This window comes from Stenella coeruleoalba, assembly GCF_951394435.1.
Source record: "Stenella coeruleoalba genome assembly, chromosome: 19".
Taxonomy (NCBI): Eukaryota; Metazoa; Chordata; class Mammalia; order Artiodactyla; family Delphinidae; genus Stenella; species Stenella coeruleoalba.
This window is the reverse complement of record NC_137165.1, coordinates 1,314,351-1,334,400: the sequence shown is the minus strand read 5'-3', so window position 1 is coordinate 1,334,400 and position 20,050 is coordinate 1,314,351. Positions and strand designations below refer to the sequence as shown.

The 20,050-nt window shown below is 62.5% G+C and overlaps 1 protein-coding gene across 8 annotated transcripts in view; it reads left to right on the top strand.

Moving 5' to 3' along the window:
- Positions 1-2,581: 2,581 nt before the first annotated feature.
- The window catches only part of PEMT (phosphatidylethanolamine N-methyltransferase), a 45,440-nt gene continuing 27,971 nt past the window's right edge, over positions 2,582-20,050 (top strand). Inside the window, exons 1-2 of one of the 8 annotated variants that reach the window (XM_079905998.1) lie at positions 2,582-2,596; positions 10,915-11,022. In XM_079905998.1, the coding sequence (XP_079762124.1) occupies positions 10,930-11,022 (93 nt within the window). In that variant the 5' untranslated portion in view covers positions 2,582-2,596; positions 10,915-10,929. Of the gene's footprint in view, positions 2,597-2,685; positions 2,795-2,938; positions 3,206-5,767; positions 6,027-8,425; positions 8,879-10,914; positions 11,023-20,050 lie in introns of those variants that run through there. The other 7 variants (XM_079905997.1, XM_079905993.1, XM_079905999.1 and 4 more) reach the window with 7 other exon arrangements.

The window sequence follows — 20,050 nt, the reverse complement described above, 5'->3', positions numbered from 1 at the left end:
CCCAGGTGCCAGGGACAGAGTGGTGTAGGAACAGATAAACCCTGCCCTCGGGAAGCTCATATCCTCCTGGGGGTGACTGATGCTACACAGAATAAATAAGTAAACCAAATACATTTGTTAGGTGGCGACAAGGGCTTTGGAGAGAAATACAGTTGGGAAGGGGAAGGAGAGTGGGGGGAGGCTGACAAGTCCAGTCGAGCGGAAAGGTGGCCCTTGACTTGAAGGAGGTGAGGGAGGGGCTCTTAGGACATCTAGGGGAGCAGCATTCCAGGCAGAAGGCACAGCGTGTGCAAAGGTCCTGAGGTGAGAGTGTGCCTGGGGTGCTCCAGGCCCAGCAAAGAGCCCGCAGCGATTGCTGGTGCTTCCTGGGCCTTGAATTCAGGTGAATCTGCCGCGAAGCCCTCCTCCCAGCAACAGAGGTCGCTGGGGAAGGGGCTCCTCCCCAAGCCCCGGCGGAAGGGAGAGTTTACTCTTTATGAGCGGTGCTGCCCTGCCACAGCTCCCACCCGGCTCCTACAGAACCTGCCGTGGTTAGGGTGGGGGCAATCAGGCCTGGATGTAGGAGGGGAGCTGGGCATCATGGCCGCGGCCCCTCAGTCCCCTCCTGGTTTTAAAGAACTCGCGATGACCTGGTTTCCGGTGACCTGCGGTGCCCGCCACCGCCCCAGCCTCCCCCTGCTTCCCACCCCTCAGGGGACGCTGCCCAGCCTGCCTCCTCACCCACGTCCTCCCGGGGACTCGCAGGCCTCCCAGCTAGTACCCGGCTCCGCTAGGCCCCCGTCATGGGCAGTCCTAAGCCGCAGCGTGTTCAGGTGCGTCAGGAGTATGATCTTAGGCAAGTCTTGATTGTATGGAAAGGAGGGAGACAGGCACCTGTTGAGAACCTACTGCATGCCGGGCTGATCCTATCGGGAGATGCTATCGTAGCTATTTTATGAACAGAAAAGAGACTCAGAGTAGGGGAGGGTTTGGGTTTTACCCAAGGCCACTCAATAAGCAAATGTTAATTTTAGTAATAAAAGCTGCTTTTGGTGATTGCTGGGAGCCAGGCAGTCAGATCCAGGGCCACTGGGGGAGGGAGGACGGCAAAGAAATGGCTGTTAGCTTTGATCCCCTCCCAGCAAAGGTCAAACTCCTGGCCAGAGAGGTCATCTGGAGATGTTTGTCCTGGAGCTGACTGGGAGACACGCATGATAAATGGCTCCCATATCTGAAGAGCTATCAAGGGGCAAAGAGAGATAACCCTGAGGGTAGAAAGGGGCTGTTTGCTAAAGCTGCAGCAAGAGGGACTTTGGGTCGGTGTCTGGAGCAAACATCCTGTCCGACAGAGCAGCACGCTGCCTCAGAAGTGACTTCTCTGTTTGCCAGGGTTGCCGGAAAAGGCATATTCCCCCGAGAGAGGTCGGCCTGGGGACACCCCTGCAAGCTCACACCTGGGAGTTTTCAAAGGGCCAGGCAAGACTTCTGCCCCCAGATTTCTTCAGCAGGAGGGTTTTGATCTGAACAGTCCCGATCGATCACACTGGAAGCTGAGTTTGGCTTCTGCACGTCTGGGTGTGTTCCTTTCATGGAGCCAGAGTGGTGGGGGTGGGTTAGCGGTGGAGGAGTGGATTCCTCTAGTTGCATCAGCTATGGTGTGACCTCTGACATTTACCTTTCTTTGTTCCCAGATAAACCAAACACACAAAAACTAATATTCCTGGCTTAATAAAAGAATGGGGGGTGGGGGGGAGGAGAGTGGCCTGGTAGGTGGGGAGAAAACTGGGGCTTGGGTGAAACAGACTGTAGTTGGGGGGGGAGTGCTCCCTGGGGGCCCTCCCCCTTGGCGGGCTCTCCAGAATTGGGTCTGGTTCCGGAAGGCCCTGCCTGGACACCCTGACGGGGTGGTCAGTGGGCAAACCAGCCCTGCAGCACCTGCTGTGCACCCAGCCCATTCGTGGCCAGCGGTTCTCAAGCACTTCCCACGGTCAGGTCCTGTGCAGTGGGTTTTACCAGCAGCTATTTCCCTTTTACTTTTGAGAAAACGAAAGCTGCCTGCAACCACAGAGCTAGTGCACCTAGCTAGCTAGGTGCCAGCATCCTTCCTGTCTCTTGGTGGGCCTGCCCCATCCTAGGGAGGCTGTGGTCAGCACAAGGGTGGGCACACGGTGGCAGCTCACAAATGCTCTGGGCTGGTAGGTGCTGAGGGCCAAGGGGGAGAGAAGTGGGCCGGAATCAGGAAGCAGAGGGACTGCCAGGGCTCCCAGGTATGTGACACCTAGTTACCAAAGGGGCTCTCTTGGGACCCAACCAGCTAAAATCCCACCTACTTTTCTAAACCCCTTCCCTCCCGCTGTCCCCCCTCCACCACTACTCCAGCCTTTTCCGGATTACTGAGAACTCCTCCGGTCTCCAGGCACCTGCACAGGTGGTCCCTCTTCCCACCCCCGCAATTTGCATGTCTGCCACCTTCTCCTGCGCACAGGCCTCCCTCGGGCCCTTCCCTGAGCATTCCAGGGCAGTGTCCCCCGTGTTGCCATCCCAGCCCGCATCAAGCTATAATCCTTTATTGTGCTGCTCGGCTCTCATCTCCCAGGGGACAGTGAGGGCAGCCCCGGTGAGTGCTCGAGGGCCAGTGGAGAAGGGGTCGCAACGGGGTGGGGGGGCGGGAGCTGCGGGGTGTGCCCGCCCCCCGCCACAGGCAGCCTTAGGAGGGGCGGGGGGCCGAGCCGGCCAAAGTCCAGGTCCGCGGGGCTGCGCAGCGCGCTACTTAAACCTACGACCCACCGCAGCCGGCCAAGAACAGGGACACCAGGTCAGTTGGCGGACCGAGTGGGGAGCCGGGGTCCGGGGTCCGGCGGGCGGGTGCCCAGCAGCCGCGTGGCCTACTCGGGACTGGCAGGCGCCGCAACAGGCGGCCCTGGGACTTGTAGTTCTCGGCTCCGCGAGAGGCCGGTGCGAGCCCGGGAGCGCGGCGCTGCGCGGGGACGGGGACTACATTTCCCAGAAGGCCGGGGAAGCGCGGTCACCGGGAAAGCGCCGCGTCCGGCGGCGCTTCCCGGGCGTGATGGGGCCGGTCCTGGCGGTTGGGGGCTGCCGCGAGGCCCGCGCTTGGTCCCTGCAAGGCGGCCCGCGGCCGATGGGGCCGGGCCGGGCGGGGCCCATGCGCAGCTCGGTGGCGGCGCCCGACTGCTGCGGGGGCCTCGGCAACTTGGACTTCAGGAAGGTACCGACCGCGCCGGCAGCCGGGCCAGGAGGGGGGTCGCTAGGGCTGCTGGGTCCGCGGCGGGCGGTGCCACCGCCTACGCCCGCGGGCGGTGCCGCCGTTACCAGGCAACGGGGGCGGGGCGGGGCCGCGTTTGCGTGCGTGTGAGTGCGAGTGCGCGTGTCCGCACCCGTAACCGCGCGTGGGAGTGCGTACACGTGTGCACCTACGGGATCGCTGGGCTCCGGGGAGGAGGTGCCCCGAGCTGAGGCCGGAGGACAGGCCTCCTCCGGGGTGGACTGGCGGGGAGTTCGCGGCCTGCGGAGCCCCGCACGGGCCGGGCCGGAATGGGCCAGGCGGGACCTGGTTCTGAAGACCAGCCGGGCCCCTGGCCCCGGCCCTTAGAGTCTCCTCTGAGACAAGACATTAACCTTTTCGGCGTCAGCCACTCCCCGTGGAGCTCCCAAGAGGTCCCTGCCCGAGGCCGCCTTTTGTGGTCCATTCATTGGTACAGCCGGTACCGATCGAGAGCAGGTGTCCACTGAAGAAAAACGCACAACCTAATGGTTGCGAGTTGTGTTCTGTTGGGGACCTTACTGAGGACTCTAGCCGAGGAAAGAGCCTCTCAGTAGCTCTGAGGGGGAGCCAGGATATATAGGAGTTTTTGCTGGAAGAAAACCCACATCGAACATCAAAAGACTACTGCTAAACACAAAAAAGCAGACATCTTGTACAGGATTTTAGCACTTTTCTATTTGTGGGAAGATGCAAGAGTCTGGGCTCCTTGAAATTATTCCTCAGAACTGCATCTTAACTGCCTGGGGCCTGTCTCCTGTTTTTCTCCATCCTGAATCCCCCCTCAGGGTGCACTGTGGGGTTGGCAGCAGCAGCCGATGGCTTGATGGGGGGCGACTTCCCTTGTTTACCGGAATGGCAGGCGGCATTCTTTGTCGGCTCTCACTGACCATTCACTCCACTGAGGCTGGAAATTGAAAATTCTCTGCCGGAGATAAAACTGGTCAATGTTTTAGAAACTGGCTTGTGGGGAGGTGGGTTGAGATCCTGAGATAGCCGGTCCCTATCTGAGGAGGTGACCTCTGATCTGAGCCCTGAGTGATACGCCCTGGGGGGGTGGGGGCCCAGGTGCTCTGGTGGGGGGCTGGCAGACCAAGGCCTTGAGGAGGAGTATCTGTTCAAGAACAAAGAGAAGCCTAGCCCAAGGGGACCCTCGGCATTGCCTGGCTTGGGGTGGATGTTTCATGGGTGAGACCTATGGGGGAAGGATGGGGCACCATTAACTGGAAGTGGGGAAGCCTTCGGGGCTTCTGGTGGAAATCAAGGGGGCAGTGGGCCCCGCTGCAGGGTTAGGGTCCTGCCCTCAGGTCTAGGCAAGGCCTGTGTTCTAGACCTAGCAGCGAGGGAGGGGGAGATTTCCTGGGTGTTGGGGGGAAGGTCTTTTCTGCCCTTCTTCCCTTCCCTGTGGGGCTGTGCAGTTGGAGCGATCTGGGAACCTTTCAGGGGACAGGTCAGGGTGACCCTCGTTGGCTAACATTCCGTTTTTTCCCCTGCAGCCCTATTGGTACAGTTAAGCTTCCTGTTGCCAACAACGCTGAACGTTGTGTATTTGTCCTACTTGGCAGCCCTCCTCCCTCCTCAGTGAAAACCTCTGGTTTTGAGGGATGTCATCCTCGGGATGGTTTCTCTGCAGCTGGGCGTCTGAGCTGCATGATGGCAGCGGGTTGGCCCCGCGCCGTCCCTTGGCGGTAATATGTCACGCTGAGAATCTAAACTCCTCTAGTAGCCACAGTTGAAAGAGTAAGGAATCGGTGAATCACTTTTGACAATATATTTGACCCAATACGTAAAATATGTCATTTCATCACGTGGCACCGCACGTCCTCAGCAGCCACACGTATGCTGACGTGCAAGCATGGGCACGGTGCCCTTGACCACTAGCTCCTGGGCCTGCTCCAGCTGGTGCGGAATTTGGGCTTTGTTTTGAGCTTAGAAAGTCCCCCCTTGGGCTGAGGCGCGTCCCCGCTGCAGCCTCGTCGACCGAGGCTCTCCCTGCCCGGGACTCAGCCAGGCTCCTCAGCTGGGCAGCTGAGGGAAGCCCGCTGGCTGGTGGGCGATGGAGCCAGACTGAAGGGCTCCAGTGGGGCCTCGGGGTGCTGGCTTCTTTGGGAGCACAGGCTGCCAGGGCACAGTCGGGGGGCCCCTTTCATGCCCATATCCAGATGGTTCTCCAGCCCTTGTGAGCGATGGGTGGTGTAGGTGTCAAGAGGGGCCCTTCAGTTACCTGCTCTGTGAGATGGGACCTTTGTCAGCTGTAAAGTGCAGCCCACCTGAGGGTGGGTGCTCTTCAGAAGGCAAGGCCGCTGTGTTCAGGCAGCGTCGAGACCATGCTGGGCGACAGGCCCCTTGGGCTGCGCGGTCCCTGTTTGTGACTCATCTGTGACCATTTGGGAGGCAAATCCCAGGGGCAGGTAGGAGCTGCCTTCCGGGGCGAGATGTTTGCCTGCTGCACTGAGTTGTTTTTCAAACTCTTTTGGCGTTATCACATTAGTTAGAATAAACAGCAGGCCGTTTCTCTGGACGACTTACTGTGTGAAGTTCTCAAGGACATAATTTTTGTCTTCAGTGTTTTTGAGTCACAGTCCAGACCTTGGGCAAGTCACGTAAGCGGGCAGAACCTCGGTTTCTTCTCCTCTGTTGAGGTGATCGTGGGGCTTTACTCATCCGTCTGTCAGTATGGATGTTCTTTTCTTTTTTAAAACAAATATTTATTTATGTGTTTTGGCTGCGTTGGGTCTTAGTTGTGGCACGCGGGATCTTCGTTGAGGTATGTGGGATCTTTTGTTGTGGCACACGGGCTTCTCTCTAGTAGTGGCGTGCGGGCTTCTCTCTCTAATAGTGGTGTGTGGGCTCCAGAGCGCGTGGGCTCTGTAGTTTGCGGCACGCGGATTCTCTAGTTGAGACATGCAAACTCAGTAATTGTTGCGCGGGCTTTAGGTGCCCTGCAGCATGTGGGATCTTAGCTCCCTGGCCAGGGATCGAACCTGCATCCCCTGCATTGGAAGGCGGATTCTTTACCACCGGACCACCAGGGAAGTCCCTATTTGTGTTCTTTATTTTATTTTGATTTTTATTGTATTTATTTATTTATTTTGGCTGCATTGGGTCTTCGTTGCTGCGCGTGGGCTTTCTCTAGTTGCGGCGAGCGGGGGGGGTACTTTTTGTTGCAGTGCGCGGGCTTCTCATGGCAGTGCCTTCTCTTGTTGTGGAGCATGGGCTCTAGGCGCGCGGGCTTCAGTAGTTGTGGCTGGCAGGCTCAGTAGTTGCGGCTCAAAGGCTCTAGAGCGCAGGCTCAGTAGTTGTGGCGCAAGGGCTTAGTTGCTCCGTGGCATGTGGGATCTTCCCGGACCAGGGCTCGAACCCGTGTCCCCTGCATTGGCAGGCGGATTCTCAAGCACTGCGCCCCCAGGGAAGCCCCCTACTTGTGGTCTTTAACAAGGATCTTTCTGGTACTGATCTCTAGTTTGATTCTGCTTTGGTTCAAGAACACACACACTTTTACTGTTTCTTTCTTTTTCTTTTATGGGCACTTGCGAGGGATGAGCCGCCTCTGTTACGGGGGCTGCTGCTCTGGCCCACCTTGTCCTCACCGATTTTCTGCCTACCCGTTTTGGCTTCACGTGTTAGCCTCAGTTTTTTAGTCTGAAAAATGGGCAAAAACAGGGTTGTGGGCAGACTCAGTCACAGAGTAATAAGTGAGCTTCCTGTATCATCTCACTTAATCCTCCTGATGGTCCCAGGAAGGAGGGGCCACCCCCGTCAAAGTTTACCCAGGTTCCCACAGGGCATCGGGCCCTGTCTCAGGACAGGCGCTGTCGCCTCTGCAAAGCCCTGTCCCAGGGCTCGGTCAGCTGGCTTCCTGTCACCACTGCCTTGGACACAGAACTGCGTCCTTAGGTAAATAGCCTTAGGCACCAGCGTAGCAGGGCCTGTCCGGGGCCCCTGAGGGCGAATGTAGAGAGAGGTCTGCGGCTTACGGCCCCCGCAGAGGAGAGGAGGCCCCAGACCCACTCCCAGGAAGGGCCCACCTTGCCCCATGGACGCGGGACCCCACGGGCCCTCAGAGCCTCGCGGCGCATGGCCCAGGACAGGCTCATCGCAGGAAGAGTGTGAATAATCAGCTTCCTGGAAGGAGTCATGGATTCGGAACACCGGGGCAGCCGCTGGCCGCTGTCTGTACCGTAGGAAAGCAGAGCCTTCAGGTGGTCTCCAGTGCTGTCTCGCCCCCCGTCCCAGCGTGTGGGCCGCACCCCTCGCTGGCTGTTCCTTAAGAAGGGAGCATTCCCCGAGGGCCCCTCCAGAGAGCATGTCTGAGCGCTGGCATCAGGCGCACAGGGAGCACCCTCTGCCCCTTGTATCCTGGCACCTGTTTTCCCCTCTCATCCCCCGGGGTGGAGGTGGGTCATGGAGCTTCCTGTGGTCCGTCCTGGAGGGTGAGGGGGAGCCCCCAGCCCAGCCTGGATTATCCGCTGCCCAGAGACCTTCTGCGCCTGGTGCCCCCGCCATGGGGTCGTGGCCGCTCCTTCTTGTATGCGCCAGGCTCGGGGCTTGCAGCAGAAGTTTCCCAGTAAATGTCTCCTGAATCACCGAGAAGGCCCGGAGACGGAGGGTCCAGCTGGAGGCCCGCCCCGCTGCCCCCACCCCGTCCCCTTCCCCCGGCAGTGAGCGGTACGTGGGTCCCAGCTGCGGTCGATGTGACTTTGATTCCCTGGGCCCCTGCTGTTTGTTTGGATGTCACAATGTGACCCTGGGTGCTGTTGACCCTCGCACGGTGAGCGGCACGGGCTCTAGCTGCTGAGCCCCTCGCGGGAGCGCTGCCCAGGCAGCGGTAGGTAGCCCATCTCCTCTCTGTTCCAGCGCCAGGACTCCGCGGCCTTGGAGCCAGAGGGGGCCTCTGTTGTTAGGGTTACCGGGAGCAGAAGGCCAGGACTTCCGCTGCTTTAATCAGGTTGGGCAGAGGGTGGGTGGGCCCCGGTGGGCCCCTCCCCTTAGTCGAGGTGGCCCACAGGGGTACAGGGTGACGGGACGGGGGTCTGGGACCCTCCTGCTCTGCTCTTGCCTGCCCCGGGAGGGCACCCTTTCCAGCGGGTTTTGGGGGTGACAGCAACCAGGACGGGACCTGCAGGCCTCTGGAGCGGGAAGCCAGGAGGGGGCCCTCTGCTGCCACCTGACTTGTCCGTCATTCTTTCCTGCTCGGTGGGCCCTTCTCTGGGCAACGCAAATCCCCCCTCAAGGTGACCGGATACTTCCTGGATGAGAGGTTGACCGAGGGCCCTGGGACCTGGGCGGGGGCCGAGGTTCCAGTTTTGACCAGTTCAGCCCTAACAGGGAGCCCAGGCCGGATGTCTGCTGCTGGCCACCTCAGCCAGTGTCACTGCTTAACCGCTGTGCCTCAGTTTCCCCTCCGCCTCTGCTCTCCTAAAGGCGAAGAAGCAGTCTCTCTCCCGCTCACTTGCCCGGCCTCCTTGGGAGTGTTCGGGACTCATCCTCACTCCAGTGCCTGAACCCGGAATCTGGAATCTGGAATCCAGAAGCGCTGGCCTGGCCTGGCCCCCGGGAGCCTCTGGCTCTCTGAGCTGGCACGACAGCGGCGCTCGTCTTGCTGGCTGGTGGCCCAAGGTGAGGTGTGAGAACTTATATAGGTGCGCACTGGCCTTGTTGCAGGGGCTTAGCTCGCAGACCCCCAGAGTGGAGCCTCCCGGGGTGCTCAGCGTCTGCTGAACGACGAGCAGTGGAATTCTTAAAAATATCTGGAGCTTGGGGCTTCCCTGGTGGCGCAGTGGTTGAGAGCCCGCCTGCGAGGCTGCCGATGCAGGGGACGTGGGTTCGTGCCCCAGTCCGGGAGGATCCCACATGCCGCGGAGCGGCTGGGCCCGTGAGCCATGGCCGCTGAGCCTGCACGCCCGGAGCCTGTGCTCCGCAACGGGAGAGGCCACAGCAGTGAGAGGCCCGCGTGCCGCAAAAAAAAAAAAAAAAGAAAAAGAAAAAAAGGGAGTCTGGCTGACAATGACACCCTTGTCTGCAGAAATGCCATATCAACTCCCGTGGGAGTTGTTGCTGTCATCAGAGTCCGTAACTGGTGAGAAGCATGTTTTGTGGGCGGCCCTAAGCTGGATGTGGTGATTCAGTTGGCAGGCGGGGGCTGGGGGCCGTTGGCAGGAAGCATGGTTTATGTACCCGGCTGCCCCCCAGGTCTGCACCCTGGGCACGGCTGGCCCGCCTGGAGTGGATTCCACACCCCCCCACCCCAAGCCAAGACTTGACTTACCTTCCAGTTGAGGCTTATTGTTATTCTGAATTGCATGTGGAGAGCTGCCATGAATTTCTAAAAAGAAAAAGAAAAATACAAAGAGTAATGCAGGGACTCAGTGAACACTGACCACGCAGAACGTCAGCAGTGTCTCACGGTTTTTAAAGGGGGAACTCAGCATTGGAGGCAGCCAGCTGTTTCCTCCTCTTGTCCCTAGAGGCAGGGTCTTAGTTCTGTCCCCGGGGACATCTGGGCCACGTCTGGAGCCATTTTCAGTTGTCACAGCTGGGGAGGACGGCCGGCATGGAGTGGGTGGGGGCCACAAAGAGTGACCGGCCGGAGGGTCGACAGCGCAGAGGTGGGGAGACCCGCCCCGGTCACAGGGGGCAATGAATCTGGGGCTCAAAGCTGGCCCTCTGCACATACGGGAGGGGCACTCCGCGCTGTGTGGTGGGTACAGGGTGCTCTGCAGCGTCCTTGTCCATTTGACATGTGTTTGAGAACATGGCAGTGTGACACAGACCTGGTCTGTTTCAGTTCACTGGTTTAGCTGCTTTGGGGACGGCGCATCTGGTTTACCCGAGCCCCCGGAGTGCACACCTGTTCCACGCGTGCCGATAGGAACAGCTGTGCACTGTGTGTGAGCTCTCGGGGCAGGGGCCGGGGTTGGGAGCCCCCATGCCCAGGAGCGCCGGTCCAGGGGCTGCCGATAGGAACAGCTGTGCACCGTGTGTGAGCTCTCGGGGCAGGGGCCGGGCTTTGGAGCCCCCACACACAGGAGCGCCGGTCCAGGGGCTGCCGATAGGAGCAGCTGTGCACTGTGTGTGAGCTCTCGGGGCAGGTGCCGGGGTTGGGAGCCCCCATGCCCAGGAGCGCCGGTCCAGGGGCTGCCGATAGGAGCAGCTGTGCACTGTGTGTGAGCTCTCGGGGCAGGTGCCCCGGCCAGGGCTGGGAAGAGCTCATCTGCATTTTCCTGGGTCTCAGAGGCTGAGCATCTTCACACGGATGTCGGCCCCTCGGGTTGGCTCTGGGGCCTCTGAACACCTCTGTTGGGTCCTGGTCACCCTGGTGATGCAGACACGGGTCCCGGCGGGGTCACTGCCCCGCCAGCGTGCTGGGCACCCATGCTCAGAGCTGCTGGTTCCTCTCTGTGCTTCCGCTGCTGGCCCGGCCGCTCTCCAACAGGAACGACACGGCTGGTTGCGTTTCGGCTTTTATCTTCCGTTTTATGAGATTACATTGTAGTAACCTTTGCTGGACTTGGACGTGCCCAAGCCTCCTGACCTGTTCCTGGAGGGTAACTTTGTTTCCAAGTTCTGGGGCTTGTCACTCGCTCCCGTGTCTGTCCAGGTGGGGCGGCGCAGGGCAGGCAGGTCTCCCGCTGACGCCGGCTCTGTCCCTGCAGGCAGACCTCTGCGTTATGACCCGGCTGCTGGGCTACGTGGACCCCTCAGAACCCCACTTTGTGGCTGCAGTCCTCACCATCGCTTTCAATCCGCTTTTCTGGAACGTGGTAAGTGCCGCAGGACAGGCTGTGCAGAGGGATGGGTGGACGGACGGGTGGCTCTTCCCTCTGCTCGTCTGTCTCTGGCCAGCATGGGAGCATCGTCCTGCTTCCCCATCGAGGTCGGCACCCAGGGAGGACATGGACCGGGGAAGCCCCTCACCGCGGGGTCCCACGACATCTTGGCCTCCGCGGACAGCAGGTCCCTGCGGGGCTTTGCTCCCCTCCTGCCACACACACAGGGCAGCTGCCTTCCTAGGAGCCCCCCGCAGCAGGTGTGCTCCATAAACATCATCACTTTTCCTAATCGAGGCTTCCTGCAGGGTCATCTGCAGCCCTCGGGCTGAGGGGTGCTGGGGGCAGGAAGGAGCTGACAGCAAGTGAAACGGGAGGCAGGTCTGCGCCCAGGTCTTCTGTGGGTGCGGGGCCGCACGGAGGCTGGGGGCCTGGAGGGCTGGCCGGGTGGGAGGTAGGGGGGAGTGGGCTCTGAGCAGTCCCTCCTGCCAGCCCTTCTCGGAGACATCCCTCCCCTGTCAGGATGTGGGGGAAGCCCTTGGGGTTTCTGGTCTGCTGTCCAGCATCTCTGGTGGGCTGGAAGGGGCGGTAGACGTGCTCCCCGGGCCGCCCCCGAGGCGTCTGCCGATGCAGAGCGTGGACGTCCTGTGCTCACCTCGAGGGCGGCCTGCTGAACGCGGGCGTCAGCACACGCCGTTCCGAGCTGTCTTCCTCTCAGGTGGCCGCTCGGTCCCTGGGGCAGAACGGACCTGTTTGCATCTGGTTGACGAGTTAGGCCTTTTCTTCATCTGGGGAGAGCAGGGTGGGGGCAGGCTGCTCATCTCAAAGAGGCTGCAGTCAACACGCCGTCCCTCCTGACAGACTGACTGGTCTTTCCGGGATGGACACACGGCCTTTTTCATACGCCCCGCTGGTTTCCTGTGCCGCTGTAACAAATGACCACAGACTGGGGACTTTAGAACAGCAGGAATATATTTTCCCCTGGCTCTGGGGGCCAGAAACCTGAAACCAGTACTGGTCAAGATCCAGGTGTGGGCAGGGCTGTCCGCCCCCCAGCTCCAGGGGAGGGTCCCCTCCAGGAGAGCCGGCTCCAGTCCTCAAGGCCAGCATCTTCCCCCCACCTGCCTCCCTCCTATAGGGAAACGGTGGGGGGGGGACAGCAGTCAGGGCCCCGCCGACCCAGGACAACTGCCACCTCAAGACCCTGAACGCAAGCTAAGCCCCCTCTTTGCTGGGCAGGCAACCTCCACCAGTTCTGAGGTCAGGACGTGGACAGCATTTAAGCCTGATTTCCAGCTGCCACACCCTTTACCCTTCATTGTCTGGTGCTGCGGGAGGGGAAGGTGCACTGGTGGGACGCGGGGAGGGTGGGGGGAGAGCAGAATCACCGTGGGGCGGGCGAGGCGCGGGCCACCCCAGCTCTGGCCGGGGCCGGTGTCAGGTCAGGGCCACTCAGGCAGGAGGGGCCAGAGCTCCCCAGGAGGCCTGAAGATGTTTCCCCACAAAGCGAGCTCCGGTCCCCCGCCCCCCAGAGCTGCTCCGTCCCCTCAGGCCCCCTCCCGCCGAGGCCTCTCTCCTGGCTGTGGGTCTGTGTGCTGTAGCTTCCTGCCTAACACACCTGTCATCTAGTGGGTGAGCTGGTCTCCAGAGGCCTGCGAGCCAGGTAGAGAGTGTTGGAATTGAGCTGAATTGTAGCACACCCGGCTGATGTCAGCATCGTTCGGACGTATGGGGAAGACCCTCCCGTGGAAATTGGTGCAGAAGCAGGGTGGAGGCGAGGGCTGTGGGGAGCGCAGACCTGCCCCAGGGCCTCCAGGTGGAGCCAGGTTTGGGGAGTGGCTGCCCGGGGCTGGGCCGCAGCTCTTGGGCCATCTCTGGACGCGCTGCCCTGCCTGCCCACCTGGCGCCAGCACCCCTGTTACTGTGCCTGCAGGGGGCCTCCCGCCCTCTCTCGTGGGGTGTCCCTGACCCCGTCTCTGCCATGACCTCCTCTTCTTCACTCACTCACCCCACAAGTGCTCTTGGGGAGCCCGCTGTTGGGGTGCTGAGTGGCCCGCGGGGGCGGGGGGATGAGCCCACGAGGTGCACGGATGGGTTAATGTTGGGAAGAATAAGTGCTGCAGAGGGACCAGCTGGGGCGTTTCCTTTGTCACCTGTGTCTCTGTCTGGCCCAGAATCTCCTCAGTGCCAGGACCTTGCGTCCCGGTGCTCGGCCGCGCCTGGGCACGTCCAGACCCCGCAGAGAGCTCGCTCTTTGGCCCTGGCCCACATCTTCCCGACATGCGCCCTCCCCCACCTGCAGGAGAAGGCCGCCCTGTGCCAGGGTCTGGACCAGCCTGCCCTCCTTGCTCGAGGTTGCCCACGCCCCGCCTCCGTCCCCCTGCTCAGCGTGGCCCCACCAGCCGCTCCTCTCCACCTTCCGCTCGTGCTCTCACCCCGCAAACACAGGGCCAGGGATCGCCCCGCACCCCGCCTTCTAGGACAAAGTGTGAGCGGTATGGCTGACCCGCTTTATCCCTGGGTGTCCCGCGTGCCCAGAGCCTTTCGTCCTGCTAGGTCACCTGGTCTGCAGGGAGACGCACCTCCCCAGAAAGGGGGGCGCTCCCCATGCGCCTTGGGGGGCCCTGGCACAGGGGCGTTCTGCCGGCTGAGTCCTGGCGGCCGCGGGCTCTTGAGGGAGCGGGTGGGGGGGGCAGCAGGACGGTAGGTGGCGCTGTGGGCAAGGCCAGGGCGAGGGGGGTCCCCGCAACCTTGTGTGCGTTTGCTGCGTGGCTTCCGTGTCTGCCTCGGTGTCAGCCACTGTGGGGTGGGCTCGGCTGCCCCGGGGACCCCCACAGGGGCCGGGAAGCTGACGCTGTGGATGCTGAAGCAAGGGCAGAGGCTGGGGTCCCAGCCCCTGTGTTCACGCCCCCTCTGGGCCTTGGTTTCTCCATCTGTGAATGGAGGCCCATTGGGCTCTGAAGCACCGCAGCCACTCGGCTTACCCTGCCCCCCTGGGGTGACCCCGCGCAGGCCCCCTGGGAGGGGGCGGCGTGCCTTCCTGGAGCTGGCAGCGAGGTAAGACTGGGCATCAGACCTGCAATCCAAACGTCGGAGTTGGTTACAAGGAAGCTGGTGTCTGGAGCTTGTCCAGGAGACAGGGCGAGGGGTTGGGCGGCTCCTTGGCTTGGGGGCTGCGAGGGGATGAGCCGGAGGCTGGGCTGCTGGAGGAGCTGGGATGCGGTGCAGGTGGGGAACGGGACAGGCCAGCCGGTCCCCTGCGGGAGGGCCCTGAGTGCCGGCCTGCAACCGGGTTGTGTGCTGGAGCCGGCGGCGACGGGTGTGCGCGAGGTGTACACGCGTGTGCCCGTGTGAGTGCGGGGGAGTTGGGCCGGGTGTGGACAGGCTGTGTGACACCGTTGCTCCCGTCTGGCTCAGAAGTTCGGCTCCGAGGGCACGGCCACGTACCCACTGGCTCTGTGCCGAGTTTCTAGACGAGGCGCATCCTGCGTTTGCAGGGATGCTGAGTGGGGCTTCCTGGTAGGGCCCGTGGCCCAGCAAGGGCTTTCCTCTGAGCAGAGCCGGCTGGCCGGCCGGGCCTCACTGAGACTTCGGCTCTGGGAGCACAGGGCTCTGGCCGTCCGTCCGCCGTCCGTTCCGACCGATGTCGCCCAGGACGCCGTGGAACAGCAGCTCCCCTGTCCGCCCGAGCTGTGCTCAGAGCTGGATTCCTGCAGAGCTGATGGGTGTCTGGCCTTGGCTCTGCAGTGGGGACAGTCAGCCCCTTGTCACTAGGACCCGTGCTGGCTCCTCTGGCCGCGACGTCGGCTCGAGCGCAGGATGTCCTGTGGCGTGTGCGTGGGTGTGCTTTTCGAGGAGTAGGCGTGTGTCCTCTGGTGCAGGCAGCCCTGCCCGCCCCTCGGCCCCATCCCTCTGAAGGGAGAGCCGTGCCAGGCAGCAGCGTCGTCTGTGGGCAACGGGCTGCAGCTGCGCTAACTTCAGGTGTCCGAGGAGCGTGGCGGTAAAGCGTACGTGGCGGCTGGAACGTGGCTAACTTGCCTTCTGCCGGGACCGTGCGGAGGCTGAGGGGGTGAGGCGGGAGGCTCTCCCACCCGGAGCCCCGGTGAGACCCCACCTGAGCTGGGCTTCCTCTCCTTCCCGGATTCTGACGCTCCAGGGATGCAGCCTGAGTTTCCTCACGAGTCCTGCTGGGGGCCGTGTGGGTAGAGGACACGCCTCCTGCGACGCTTCACTTGGACACGACCGGCCTCTGCACAGCAGCTTGGGTGGGACAAGGTGGCTGCAGTGGCGGGAGGGCTCCTGGTGGGTCATCTCTCGGGCCCCTCCCGCACGAGGGGCAGTTTGATGACCTGGCCTCCCCTTGGGGTTCCCAACAGATCAGCCCTCCTGCTTCGACCTTCCTGTAGGCCCCGCAGCCTCGAGGGCCCGTCCACACCTCCGTAGGGTGTCTGCTGTGACCTTCCCTGGAGCTCTGGTGTCTGCCCTCTGCCATCAGCAGGCTTGGTCTCCTCGTGCCCCCGTGCCTTTGCACGGGCTGCTCCCTCCTAGAAGGGCTCCGCCACACCAACCTGCCTCCTGTTTCCCTCCCAGGCCTTCACTGGCCTTCCCTGTGCCCTGGCCCCGAGCAGACGTGGCCCAGCTCCCTTCCAGCCTCCCTGACCCGCAGATCTGTGGTCGCTGTTGCTCGCGAGTTTACGTTTCACCTCCTACCTTAGACCAAGGGCTCCTGCCTTGGAGTTAAGGGCAGGCCCAGTGTGATCGCAGGTGAGCCCAGAGTGGCCCGGGGTGCCGTGGGCCAGGCAGTTCCTCCTCTTGGTAGAGGGGTGCTAGGTCCTCTCGCTGGCCGCACGGTGCCCAGCTGGCTGTGCCGTTGGCTTTGCCCCATTCCCTGGTCTTCCTCTGAGGCCAGCTGACGTTCCGGGGAAAATGTCCAAAGCTTGGGTTTTTGTCTCATTTTCCTGCTGACTTGCTCTGACCTGGGCCTCAGCTGCCTCATCTTAGTTCTGGAGGAGTGGCCTTTGCCCAGCTTTTCTCAAGGGGGGCTGCCAGGCTGTGGGGGGAGGGCAGTGGGTGTGAAAGGGTCTGGAAGCGCCGGGCATACTTGGCCCAGAGGAGAAGCAGCCATGGGAGCCGCCTGGGTGCAGGCGCGTCCCAGGTGCAGGTGCGTCTGGAAGGGCTCTTGCATCAGCGCAAACTCCCAGAGCTGCTGCCTGAGCTGAAGGCCCCGTGCTCTCACTTGTCGCAGAGTCTTATGCCCAGAAATGCTCCACGGCCTAGGGATACATCTTGGAGAGTGTTTTGTAGCTGGTGACCCTTTCCTCGCCTCCAGGAATCAGGAATTGGCCTGGGAGAGGCTCTGAGATGCAGGGGCAATGGGTGTGCTTGTCACTGGCCGACGCCGGGCCGCGTAGCGCCTGGAAGTGCCGTGGGCTCCCCGTGGTGTCTGGCCGCTGCCCGCTTTGGGGCCCGGGGAGCCCCGTTCCTGCCACCTTTCCTCTGATCCCGCCTCCTGGTCCCCTGCCCTGGCACCCTGAGCCTCAGGAGGGCTAGGAAGCGAGGTGGTCAAGTGCTGGCCCAAAGACCCTGGCGATGGATGCCCACAGCACCTCCGGGCAGGCCCCTGGCCTCGCCATGTTGCCGGATCTAAGATTCTTGTAGTTTCTCCAAAGAGGCGTCAGCCTGGAGTGTGGGCTCTGGGGAGGCAGAGATCACGAGAGTCGGGGGGCCAGAACACAGGGGTCCTGGGCAAAGAGGGACGGAGAACCAGGCCACCGGATGCAGCAGGGAATCAGCAGAGGGCGGGGCGGAGCCTGCACAGCTCCCCCGACGGTACTTCCGGCTCCGGTGCCTATCGTCTGAGGCTCTGGCCAGCCTCAGAGGGCAGCCCCTGTACTTGGGTACCAGCCTCTGCAGGGAGCGAGGGTCGCCCCGCCTGTACACACCTCTGCTACCTTTCGCTCTGTCCAGCCGCCCCTGCTGCAGAGGGTCCCAGGTGGCCCAGGGGCTGGTGGCTCTGCAGCACAGTGAGGGCCACTGCAGCTCAACGTCGGACTGACCCCAACTGGCCACCAGACGGCGCACAAGGGATGCGAGGTCCTCCTGCCTTCCAGGGCTGTGCTTGTGGGCAGAGGGGACCGCAGTGAGGATGGTGAGGGCCCCTCAGCCCCCTGGCTGGACAAGGTTATCCTCCTTCAGGGTCATCCTGCGGCTTAGGTAGAAAAATAGCCTGGGAAGCATACACTTTCCACAGGTGTGTATACAGGGGCCTGCTCCTGGCACATAACGGGCACCTGTTCGCCTGGCGCCCCACCTGTCCACCCACAGGGCTCCAGGTGAATAACGGGTGGGAAGGGGGTTCTGTGAATTACAGTAAGAAGAATCCAGCCCTTGTCCTGCAGGTCATGAGCGAGGTGGCTGGGCGTGGGCGCCTGCGAGGGTCAGTCAGCTGTTGGGTGTGGTGCCTTGCTCTGTATCTCCCCACCAGCCCTGGGGAGGGGAGGGGACTGAGGGATTGCACGGCAGTGACAGGGGCAGGACAGCCTTGGGACTGGGGGCTCTGGGCGTGGGGCGCACTCGGTGATGGCCGTCCTGGGAGTGAGGATTACTGTCACCACCCCTCAACAGATTTGATGTGCAGACCCGGGCTGGGGGCGGGTCAACCCCAGGGTTTTCAGAAGCAGCAGCTGAGGACCAGAGAGGTGGCTTGAGCTGCCTGGGTCACACAGCTGTGAGAGCAAGAGCTGGGCCTGGGAGCTGCGGCTTCCGCTCCTGTGTATCATGCCCGCCTCCGTCCCACCCCCCGGAGGGCCTGCCTGGTGCAGACACAGCCCTATGTGTCGGCCTGGCCTGGCCCAGATTGGGCAGGACCTAGGGCCCTGACGGCCGAAGAGGCCCTCACGACCCTGCAGCCTGGGGTGCACGAGCGTGCCCCGCGCCGGCTTCCTGGCTGGTGTGCACCCCGCCCCGCCTGTGTCAGTGTTATGACGGCACGTGGACTTTCTGTGGGCAGGGCCGTGTGTGGGGCGCCCACGAGGGGCAGCCACCTGGAAGGGGCGGCTGCATGTCCTCGGGCCCGTCCTTGGCCTGCTTGGCCCTAGGAGCCCGGTGCAGCCGTGCCCCCCGCCCGCCCCCGAGTCCTCCCTGCCTGTCTCGCGGCCCGGGGAGGGGCGTGGGCCTCTGAGCACACCAGCCTGTCCTGCTGCTGTTGCCTCCTGGCCGGGACCTGGGCAGGATTTTTCGCTTTTCTGAGCCTTGGTTTTCTCATCTGTAAAAAGGCACAGAACCTCGCTTGGAGCCGGCCGGCAGCTGCTGCCCCTCCTTCCTCTCCAGCCACCTGGTGCCCTTTGTCGGCCTCGCCCTGGCCGTTCCTCGTGGCTGGGCTGCCTGGGCAGTGATGCCGTCTTGCAGTCACAGGGCTACACTTGCCGGCCCAGCCTGGGGCAGGCCCCCACCCTGCTGACCTCACCATACCTGCCGGGACAGGTGCTCCACGTTAGCCGTGCCCAGGTGCCGCATCAGTGCCCCTGTGCCCGTGGCAGGTGGCCCGGGAGCAGGGTGGGGAGCATGTAAGTTTCGGCCCCATCGACCGTCAGGCTGCTCGCTAAAGGACAGAGGTCAGATCTCACACCTCGGCTGGTGGTGGAGGTGAAGGGAGCCGATCTCCTAATGCTGTCTCCCTGTCCTGATGGCCAAATACCTGCACAAACTGCTTCCCGAGAAACAGACGAGGGGAGAGGAAGGGGTGTGGTTGAAAGCACCGGGGTTGCCTGGCTGGCAGGACCGTGGTCCTCCCGGAGGTGGCCACACGGATGCCATGAGCAGGGGCAGGGCCCTTCCCGGGAGCACTGTGGGCTTAACGGGTGCAGAATTCGGGTCCCTCCGAAACAAACCCTGATGGCGTGGGAAGGCGTTCCGGCGTGGGAAGGCGTTCCGGCATGGGGGCGGTCCTCAGGAGACAGGGGAAGTCGCAGGGACCTTCATGGGCAAGGAAGGGAAAAGGGCAGGTGCTTCCTGCCTTCCCGCAGCGGAGCGCAGACGGCGACCCCGTGGCCAGGTGACAGGTGGAGGACACTGGCCGGGTCTCCCCGTCTGGGGGCAGTTGGAGCCCTGATCCTGGTTCTCTGGCCCACGTCTGAGTGTGGCCTGCACAGAGGGTCTCAGCACTCGGCCCCGAGGACACGGTGGGGATGGTGGGGACCTCATAGCCTTTCTAACCCCGCCGCCTGCCAGGCGCCTTCAGGCCTGAATTTGTGGAAGTGGTGAGCGGCCGGGGGTGGGGTGGGGGTGCTGGATCCCTGCGGGCCGTGGTGCACAGGCGGGCAGCCCTCCAGCAGGCGGGGCTGGGACAGCGTGTTGAGAAAACACTGTTCCCCCACACGGATCTGACACCTTCCCGGGTCAGTGCTGACCCCCACCCCCCCAACAGGGAGCTTGGAAAGTCAGGTGTGAGATCCAGTGGCCTAATTTTAGACCTTGGGCGTGCATGTCAAAACAGCAGGATGATTAAAGAGAGAGAGAGAACGAGGACAGCCCGGCTTCAACCCTTAACTCTGAAGCCAGCACGTTCCCTGGGGGAGCATCACCTGCCACCTGACAGGGCTGCCCGTGGCCTCGGGGGGCGGGTAGGAGGCCCCCCTCCCCGGGCGGAGCTCAGCGGAGATGCGGGCCGGACCAGCAGGTGGGCAGAGGCCTCCACGCTGCAGAGCAAGTCATGGGGTGGAAGAGGTGCGTTTGTCCAGCACCGTGGGAGGAACCTGCTTTGGGCAATAAACCTGCTGGTGTGCAGGGAAGCTTTCAGCTCACACAGGTCCCCGGCCTTCTCAGGGGTCAGACGGCTCGTTGGCCCCGGGGCTGGGAGGCAGGTCCTGGGCTGTCCAGTGGTTCTGACCCCTCGCCGGCTGTCACATCCCCTGCCCACGTCTCCCTCCTGACCTGCCACCTGCCTGCTGTTCGGGGCTTGTTAGGATCGTGCGTGAAGGGAGAACATGTCCCCTGAGGCGGGAGTTACCGTTCCCCGCGGGGG